The 9786-nt window shown below is 54.9% G+C and overlaps 1 protein-coding gene across 2 annotated transcripts in view; it reads left to right on the forward strand.

Annotated features, from left to right (window-relative positions):
- ACO2 (aconitase 2) overlaps positions 1–9786 on the forward strand; it is a 55109-nt gene that overhangs the window by 44585 nt on the left and 738 nt on the right. For both annotated transcript variants that reach the window (XM_027070628.2, XM_015077863.3), the window contains 11 exons: positions 1168–1272; positions 2243–2334; positions 3347–3452; positions 4624–4781; positions 5006–5079; positions 5547–5658; positions 6736–6858; positions 7102–7257; positions 8197–8388; positions 8829–8961; positions 9439–9560. In XM_027070628.2, coding sequence (XP_026926429.1) covers positions 1168–1272; positions 2243–2334; positions 3347–3452; positions 4624–4781; positions 5006–5079; positions 5547–5658; positions 6736–6858; positions 7102–7257; positions 8197–8388; positions 8829–8961; positions 9439–9560 — 1373 coding nt within the window. The remainder of the gene's footprint in view (positions 1–1167; positions 1273–2242; positions 2335–3346; positions 3453–4623; positions 4782–5005; positions 5080–5546; positions 5659–6735; positions 6859–7101; positions 7258–8196; positions 8389–8828; positions 8962–9438; positions 9561–9786) is intronic.

Below are 9786 nucleotides of genomic sequence, written 5' to 3' on the forward strand. Positions count from 1 at the left end.
TCCATGGAAGCAGTGAATGGCCTTCCCCTGAGTATCCATCCAGTTTGGGGACATGATGGACACCTAGAGGTGTGGGGGGGGATTAGTCTAGGTTCCTCTAGTCTAAGAGATGGTGGCCTCTTCCGGGGGGGTGGGCGGGTACCTCCCTGTGGCCACGCAGCGTTAGGGACCAAGCCAACCCCGCCTGCCCTGGCACTGTGCTGCCTTGGGTGATCCAGAAAGGGAATCCCAGAGAGAATGGAGGTGGTGGTGGAATGGGGAGCCAGAGCCAGGGCTTCATTCACAGAGCAGCCCCGTCCCCACATCTTCCTTGGAGCCTCACTCACTTTACTTGGATTAGATTTATCACCTACGAGGCTCTAAGACCAAGTAGGAGCGGGCGCCTTCTACTCATCACTCCGGGTGACCTGGCCTCAATGCCTAGGCCCTCAGGAATGCAGGGAGACTTGGAACAAGCCTTATGGATGGTCCAGCCCAGACTTCCCCCGGTTCCTGCCTCAGCTCCACAGCAGCCCCACGGGGCTCCTGTTCAGCTGCCCTTGCACCCCTCCAGAGACCAGGGCTCACTCTTACAGGTAGTGCTTATTACCATTGGACAGCTCAGTTCCGAAGTTGATAACAAGCCTGGTCCCATGTCCCAGCAACCCCGTGAAACAGGATATCTGTAAGTCTCACCCGTTCTGCGTGAGGCTCTGTGGTCGGGACAGTGCACTTCATTCCAGTCTTATTGCTGGAAAGCCTGAGACCCAGAAACACTTCCACACAGCACCGTGGTGTGACTGAAAGAGAGCAGGTCCGGGTGCTAGGCAGGTGGGCCTAGACCTGAATGCCAGCACCTGCATTTGCTTTATGGCATGACTTTGGACCTCTTTGAGCCAGTTCCCTCACCTGCAAGATGGGCACAGTAATGGCGAGGCAGTCTGGCCAGGATAGCCAGGCCCAGAACTAGAACCCAGCTGGTAGGGGCTGAATTTTGTGTTTTCTTTGGCCCTGGTTTTAACTGTGGGTCATGGGGGACGAGTGTGCCTGCTGCCACTAGATGGCTGCGTGAGCGAGGGAAGAAGTGACCCCAGCTCCCTGGCGTGAAGATGTGCGCGCACACCCGATAGGTGTATGGGGCCCGTGTCCAGCTGCTAGGCCAGCTTCACCAGCTCTGTTTCTCTCCAGGCATGGCGACAATCTGCAACATGGGCGCAGAGATCGGGGCCACCACGTCAGTGTTCCCTTACAACCACAGGATGAAAAAGTACCTGAGCAAGACAGGCCGGGAGGGTGAGCTGGCGGGAGCAGGGCGGTCCGCAGAGCAGTCATATTGCATGGAGACCCTTGAGCTACACCTTTCCCTTTAGGGCAGGGGTCTTTAATCTCATGTTTCTAGATTGGCTTTAGAGGCCCTGAGAAGCCCCCAGAGGGGTATGAAGTTATATGTGTTATTGTTTCTGAGTAGCGTGTCTGCAACTCCCAACAGCTTGTCAAAGGGCCTGGCATCTAAGTTTGAGATCCCCCTGCCTTGAGATTGGAGTTTAGTTTCACCTGAAAGGAGGGCCAAGTCTGGGGTCTTTTGGTCTGGTCCCTGGTGCCCCCTACAGGAAGCTGCAGAAATGACAGGGATCTGTTCATGATTCCTGTCCTGGAGAAGGAAAAAAACATCTGGAACCAGAACCATTCCCAGCCTCCCCCCCGTTTGCCTGAGGTTCTAGCTTGACTTCTTTGAAGCTCAGAGGAAGAAATAGGGCCTGTGGGAGGGATTGTTGGAGACTCTGAAGGGAGATGAGCAAGGGTGATTGGTGGAAGCAGAGGCCAGGGGTCATGGGGAGAGCTTGTCCAATTGTGTCCACGTGCTGAGCACATGAAGTCCTACCTGGAAGTCCCATCCCTCTCTTTCATTATCAAGTAACTTCTTCAAAACTCAACACTTCTCATCTCTAGGAAGCCTTCCTTGACTTTGAACCTTGGTTGGTGCTTCTGTGTCCCTATGTGTCTCTGTTGTATCATATCATACCAGTTCATTGATAGCTCCTTCATTAGATTGCATGCTCCTTGAGAGCAGGGACTGTGTGTCCTGTGCTGTTTTCATTGTTCCTTTGTTTGCTTAGTCAGTGTCTAGGGCCCAGTTTAACAGGTGCCAGGTAACTGGCTTGGATGGATGGAAGGATGGATGGGTGGGTAGTCAGTCAGTTGGTCTGTCTCTTGACCATTTCCTGTTCCACATGGTTCAATCTTCTTCCCTTATTGATTTCAGACATTGCCAAACTAGCTGATGAATATAAGGATCACTTGGTACCTGACCCTGGCTGCCATTATGACCAACTAATTGAAATTAACCTCAATGAGGTGAGGAAGGGAGGGGAGACCAAGGAATTTCTGAGGCTGGGGTGTTCAAGCCTCATCTGGGACCCCTAGTGGGCCCTGTCTGCACACCCAGGAGGGTGTGGGGGCCTTTGGTTCCCCAGTGCCCCTGCACACTGCCGCCCAAATCAGGCTGTGGTTGGCAGGAGATGTGGCTGTGGCTGGTGATTCAGAAACTGGCTCAGTTTGCCTCCACCTCACCATTAGCTGAAGCCATGATTTTGCCCTGGAGTTTTGTCAGAGTGCTAGAGGTCAAGGCCCAAGATTCCCAGGCCTGTGCAGGGTTTGGCACCCTGAGACCTGCAGGCCAGAGTGAGCATCTGGAAGGCCAGGGGAAAGGCAGACTGGAGGAACGGAAGCAGCCAAGTAGAGTGGTTGAGGGTTTAGCCCTGAAGCCCGTCTCCATGAATTTAAGTCCTAATTCCTGACTCTGCCACTTAATCCTGTGACCCTGAACAAGTTACTCAACCTCTGTGGGCCCTACTTTATCATGTGTAAAATCTCAGGTGGCCATGGAATTGAATGCGCCAATTCACATAGTCATAATTGGGAACGTTTATTGAGAGCTGTGTGTGCCAGGCACTTTGCTAAGCGTTTGCGTTTTTTGGTAAGTATTATCACAAAGCACCTGGCTTGAAGTCTATTTTTGTCATAAGGTTACACAAGCATCACACTGTAGGGGATAATGGACTTACGAAGTTGACCTCCTTGATTTATTCCATGCCTTTGCCATCTCCTAGCTCTGTGACCTTGAGCAAGGCATGCCATCGCCTTCATTGGCAGAATGGAGATAATACCAGCTTCACGGGGTTGGAGGGATCCTGGAGCTGGTGCATGCATAGAGCCCGCTGCTCGGGTGTTTCCTGGGTTGAATTTCTGAGCCGTAAGTCGGCCTTCTGGGTCCTCGACTTGGTTGAGTGGGAGTCAGGCAGCCTCTGAAGAACAGAGACTGCCCACACTGCAAGATTTGTTCTCTCCCCTTTCTCTGTTTCTTCAGCTGAAGCCGCATATCAATGGGCCCTTCACCCCCGACCTGGCTCACCCTGTGGCAGAGGTCGGCACTGTGGCAGAGAAGGAAGGATGGCCTCTGGACATCCGAGTGGGTGAGTCCCTTCCACCCTGTGGGTTTAACAGGCCTCTGGGCCGGTGGGTTACCATTGTGCTTACCACAGAGCTCTTCCTAAAGGTACCAGGCACTTTTTGAAATAGTTGGTTTCTTCTTTATGGGTTTTAAAAAAAAATTACCTTTTCTTGGTGTAAAAGAAACACATGCTCATTGTAGAGCATATTGACAGACAAAACGAATTTTAAAGACTCCTAATCTTAACCCCCAACCAGAAACCAGCTCAGAAGCTCCTTGAGGTATACCGTTTCCATGTGTGTGTACATACTGATGTGTGTCTGTTTTTGCTTTACAAACATTTCATCATCCCAACCTTGTTGCCTGATTTCACTTTACGTGCTTTACATGGAAGATACACTAGCATGTTGGGACGACGGGCACCTGCTCTTGTCACAGTACAGTGTGACCGGAGCATGGACCCCGAAGCCAGGTGGCCTTGCTTTGAATGAGCTTCCAGTGCTACATCATTGGGTGACTCTGAGCAAGTTTCTTGACCTACCTGTGCCTTGGTCCCTTGTCTGGAAAATGAGGGTGATACTGTATTTCCCCGTTAATGTTGTTGAGAGAGGTGAGGAGTTAATGTGTGCAAAGAACTTTCTTCAGTGTCTGGCACAAAACAAGTGCCGTGTAATTTGTTCGCCCTTAGCAGATTAAATACATTTTTTAAAACTTTGGTGATCTAATTGGAAATAAATTGCTGAACTGGTAAGAGAGATTGTTTTGAGATCTGTGAACAATATGTGATGTCATCCAGTCTTTACTGACTTTTTGAATAACCATCAAGACTTTTAAAAAATAATTTTTTCTTCCTGATTATAAAGCATTTAAAAAACAGAGAATACTTGAAAGTAGAAGAAAATTAGCATCTCTTGTAAGCCCTCATCCAGCCGTGGTCACTGTCAATATTCTGGAGTGAGCCCTCTGACTCAGTGTTCATGTCACTTCACTGGCACCTCGTCTTCCCTTGAGTGGCTGGGCCACGGCGCAGCCTGTCCTTTATTATTAGACAAGTTGGATTGCTTCCAGGTTGTCTCCGTTTAGGATAGCCCCAGCCCAGCACAGTTGGTGAACTCTTGACCAAGTCTGGATACTTGAGGTCAGGTGGAGACCTCTGATCTTGACCCCTGGCCTCACTATCCACAATGCACCAGGTCTGATCGGCAGCTGCACCAACTCCAGCTATGAGGACATGGGGCGCTCGGCAGCCGTGGCCAAGCAGGCACTGGCCCATGGACTTAAGTGCAAGTCCCAATTCACCATCACACCGGGCTCTGAGCAGATCCGTGCCACCATTGAGCGGGACGGCTATGTGAGTGCCCACACCCCCTGCCCCTGGCTCCCTCTCCCCACTGCTGAGCAGTGTGGCTTCGGGCAGGACAGGCCACAGCCCTGTTAGCCGGGGCGGGTACAGGTGCCCCGCAGCTGCCCCGGGGTTCGGATACAGCTCTTCAGCACTCAGGCTGCCCACCCAGCCTTTCCTGTCAGCCATTAGCCTGCCCCTGACAGTTCCCCATCCTGCTCTCTCCTCTGCAGGCACAAATCCTAAGGGAAGTAGGCGGCATCGTCCTGGCCAATGCTTGTGGCCCCTGCATTGGCCAGTGGGACAGGTGAGAGGCGCACCTTTGTTAAGACAACCCCTTGTGTCCTGGGGTCCGAGTGCCAGATGCTGAAGGGAAACATTACTGGGTGGAGAAAAGAGACTCAGGCCTCTAGCTTCAGGGGCTATTGCACACTAGGAGACTTTTCTAGGCAGGACTAGAAGGCTGGTCTGGAAGCAAGAGGAAGAGCCCTGCCACGAGACTGACTGGCCACCTGGCTGAAGCCAGATGCAGCCAGGAGCCCGGATGGAAGCATTTGAAAGGCAATGGCCCCAGGTCAGGAAACTCAGGCCTTGGTCTGGGCTCTCCCTGTCTTAGGTGTGGTCTCAGGCAAACCGCCACGATCTCCCGGGTTCCCTCCTGCTCTGTATGCGTGAGTCCCAGGGAGAAGGTGACTATTCCAGGGTCTTTTCATTTCCCCTCCTGTGTCATAAGGCAGGCAGACACGCTTAACCCTGTCTCTTCTGACCTGGCAGAAAGGACATCAAGAAGGGGGAGAAGAACACAATCGTCACCTCCTACAACAGGAACTTCACAGGCCGCAATGATGCAAACCCTGAGACCCATGCCTTCGTCACGTCCCCAGAGGTGAGACTGTGCAGCCCAGCCATAGCCTGGGACTGCCTCTGGGGACCTACCCCTGGCTGGTCAGTGGGGAAAATGGAGCCTGCAACAAGGCGTCTGACCCTGTGGGGCTGCTGAGGGAGGGTTGGCATCACAGAGCAAGAGGTTGTCTGGGCGCAAACCAAGAGCCACAGGCCCCAAGCATCCTGCTCCCTCAGGGCTCCCTGCTTGGCCCCCTCAGGTCTCAGACGCCCCAAGTGCTTGCTTGGCCCAGTTATGGTCATAAGCAGGAGCTTGGAATGACTGCCCAGGACCAACGCCTGCCCTGCCTCTTCCTGGCCAAATGGGTTTGTCCGAGTCACTTTCCTTCTCTGTGCCCCGGGGTCCTGTCACCATTCCGTGAGCAAGTCTAGAAAGCACTTGCACTGTCTTCAAGCTGGGAAGGTGGCCTCTTGTTATGACGGACATCAACTGAGCCGAGCGCTCCCGGCCTGCGCCATTGTCTGAGCACAGCCAGTCTTTCTTGTCTCTTTAAAGGAGTGTTCCAGAAATACTTTTGCTTGCTAAAAATGAGTGCAAAGGTGGTGCCTTCCATTGTTTCAGCTCCCCCCCACCTTTTTTAATGTTAAATTATTTTTGAGAAAAAGAGACCGAGTGTAAGAGGGGGAAAGGCAGAGAGAGAGGGAGACACAGAATCCGAAGCAGGCTCCAGGCTCTGAGCTGTCAGCACAGAACCTGACGTGGGGCTCGAACTCACAAACCGTGAGATCATGACCGGAGCTGAAACCAGACACTTAACTGAGCCACCCAGGTGCCCCTTCAGCTGCCCATTTAGGAACATTCTTGTCACAGCATCGTTCCTGTGCCAGGGCTCATGCCCCTGAGGGGAGAGACTATCCCTGAGGAGGGCGCTGAGGGCCAGGCCCAGTAGCCCACATTCTCAGAGATGACGTTGCAGTTTTGGCCTCTGTCGGGAGGACTTGACTGTGGAGATCTTAGATATACGTGGGCTCCATTCTCAGTTTATGTCTGGGCTCCCGCTAGGGTGGGGGATGGGAGTGGTGTTTGGTACTAAGCAGCAGTGGGCCACCTCTATTACAGATTGTCACAGCCCTGGCCATTGCGGGCACCCTCAAGTTCAACCCAGAGACGGACTTCCTGACAGGCAAGGATGGCAAGAAATTCAAGCTGGAGGCCCCAGATGCAGACGAGCTTCCCCGAGCGGTGAGCAGGCACTGCCACCTGGTGCTGTTAGCCACTGTAGGCCTGCCTCGGGCCCCTGCCGGTTGCTCTGTGGCCAAGACACTCCTTCCCAGCATGCCAGCATCCTGGGCAGGCAGGATGGCACAGTTAGCAAGAATGAGGCAGCTCTGTGCACTGGAGGGGAAGGTGTGGGGCCTACAAGAGCCTGTCTGCTTGAGGACGGAGAATTAGGCACCCAGCACGTGTCCCTGCCTCCTCCTGCAGGAGTTTGACCCTGGGCAGGACACCTACCAGCACCCTCCCAAGGACAGCAGCGGGCAGCGAGTGGACGTGAGCCCCACCAGCCAGCGCCTGCAGCTCCTGGAGCCTTTTGACAAGTGGGATGGCAAAGACCTGGAGGACCTGCAAATCCTCATCAAGGTCAGCGACATGGGGCAGGGATCGGGGGAGAACAGCCCCAGCCTGGCAGGGGCCCTCCCCTTGGCAGCAGGAAGGGCTGTGGAACCACGTGTTCTCCCTGGGCCCCAGGGAGGAAGGTCAGGACTAGGGTGGGGGCAGGGAGAGAGAGAGGTGTGGCTGCGGAGAGAGGAGCCGGGGCATCCACAGTTCTGTGTCTCCTTCTCCGCTGCCCCGTGCCAGGCCGAGCTGGATCTGGCCAGCTGTGTCCAGGGCTCGCAGCCATCGGCTGCAGCTGGTGAGGGCCACCTCTGGCAGCCATGGGCAGTGGATGCAGCAAGAAGGGCACATGTGACCTTGCACAGCAGGTCTCCACGCCTCTAGCTTGACCTGGTAGGCTCCAAAAGCCATCGACTCCTCAGTTCCCACACTTGGGCATCAGTTGGTATGGCCTGTGTTTGGGAGCTGGGCAGACACAAGGCTTCATGGTGTGGCTAGAGGCCTTAGGCCCGTGTCAGACATGAATTCATCCTGTTTACTAAGAGTCGCCAGGCAGTGACACAGCCAGTATTAAGCCCACATGATAGATAAAACTGGTCACCAGCCAGGAGCAGGCCACATCCTCGGGCTCCTCTGTGTCCAGCATGAGGTCAGTAGTTTTTTCCAGCCTGGGCATCTGAAGGGTGAGTGAGCAGAGACATTCCTGTCCTGCCTGTCCAGCCTCTGTCCCTGTGAGTGCCCTGTCCTGGACAAGCCCCTGAGCAGCACAGGGCCTTCGAGGGGTGGGTGACGGTCTTGCCTGAGCCCCATGGACAAAGTGTGGCAGCACCAGGGCTGCAGACCCGCTGTTCTTGTCCCCCTTCCCGGGTCCAGCCACCGGCCTCTAGGAGGGCTTCTCCCTTCATCCACCTCTCACGCATGCACCATGCCCTGACCTTAGTCCTCTCTTGTCCCCCACCCAAGGTCAAAGGGAAGTGTACCACTGACCACATCTCTGCTGCCGGCCCCTGGCTCAAGTTCCGTGGGCACCTGGACAACATCTCCAATAATCTGCTCATTGGTGCCATCAACGTTGAAAATGGCAAGGCCAACTCCGTGCGCAATGCTGTCACCCAGGAGTTTGGCCCTGTCCCTGACACTGCCCGCTACTACAAGGTGGGTCCCAGTCCGTAGGGGCAGGGGTGGGGGTGCAGGGAAGGGGGGTGCTCTCCAGGACTCCACACCAATAGCTCTGCAGTTGAAGGATGCCCTGGTGCCATGGGGTGGTCCTGTGTCATTCTCACCATATACGCCTGCTCTGGGCTCCAATCCCATACCGTGGCCTTCCCCCAAAAGCCCGCCTCTATGCTGGGCACTGATGGGTAGGTCGCGCCACCTCCCCAGGCCCCTTGCAGATAGCCAGGGCCTGTGTCTGGTCACCTCTGTCCCCTCAGGGCCTGGTCTGGGCCTAATTCACCTCTGATTTCACCAGCCCTTCCTTGGGGAACAGGTAAGGAGGGGCCTCTCTAGCCTCTTGGCCTCTGAGCTTCAGGAAGCCCAGGGGCAGCAGCAAGGGACCACTGTCTTCCTCTCTCTCATACCCTCCTCACTGACAGAAACATGGTATCCGGTGGGTGGTGATTGGAGACGAGAACTACGGGGAGGGCTCGAGCCGGGAGCACGCAGCACTGGAGCCTCGCCACCTCGGGGGCCGGGCCATCATCACCAAGAGCTTTGCCAGGATCCATGGTAAGCTGGAGCCTGGGGTCTAGCCACGCCCGCTTCCCCTACTGGCAGCCCAAGGTCACCCAACCTGCTGGTGGCTGAGTCAGGCCTGGAGCCACATGCCAGGTTACTGAGCCGTGTCCCCAGCTCCTGTTTTCCACCATAGTCTCTACCCCTTCTGAGTTGTGTTGAGAGTGATGCCCACAGCTTCCCGTCACGGGAAGCCCCAGTCTTGCTTCCAAACTTGCAGACCTAAGCAATTGAAATCCAGGGCACATGGTCAGAGGATTTTTCTGATTGTGAATGTCAGGAAGGCCAAGACACAAACCAGCACACCCGCAGAAGGTTCTCGAAGGACCCCGGATGGCAAGACTAGGGGCCTCTCCCAGAGCTGTCACTGGGCTTAGAAAAGGAAGCTCTCTTGGCTGGTGAGGTTCCCTGTGCAGAGGAACAGAGACTGGCTCTGCCATCTGTGGATTGAGTGTGCCCTCTGCCTTCTAGAAACCAACCTGAAGAAGCAGGGCCTGCTGCCCCTCACCTTTGCTGACCCGGCTGACTACAATAAGATTCACCCTGTGGACAAGCTGACCATCCAGGGCCTGAAAGACTTCGCTCCTGGCAAGGTCGGGGAGCCAGGAAAGGAGGGTGGGCCGGGGACAGCCACTTTGCTTTCCCTCCTTCTATGCCCACTTCTCATCCCCCTTTTTCCTCCCATGAGCCTTTGTTCCAGCTGGTAGGGCCCTTAAATTCTCCAAGCACCCCCTCCCCCCCCAGAAAGGAAGTGTCTCCTCAGAGACGAGGGTGGAGCAAGCTCAGGCCTCACTCATTAGCTCAGGTTGGCAGTCAGAG

Source organism: Acinonyx jubatus, chromosome B4 (assembly GCF_027475565.1).
Source record: "Acinonyx jubatus isolate Ajub_Pintada_27869175 chromosome B4, VMU_Ajub_asm_v1.0, whole genome shotgun sequence".
In the NCBI taxonomy this organism is placed as follows: Eukaryota; Metazoa; Chordata; class Mammalia; order Carnivora; family Felidae; genus Acinonyx; species Acinonyx jubatus.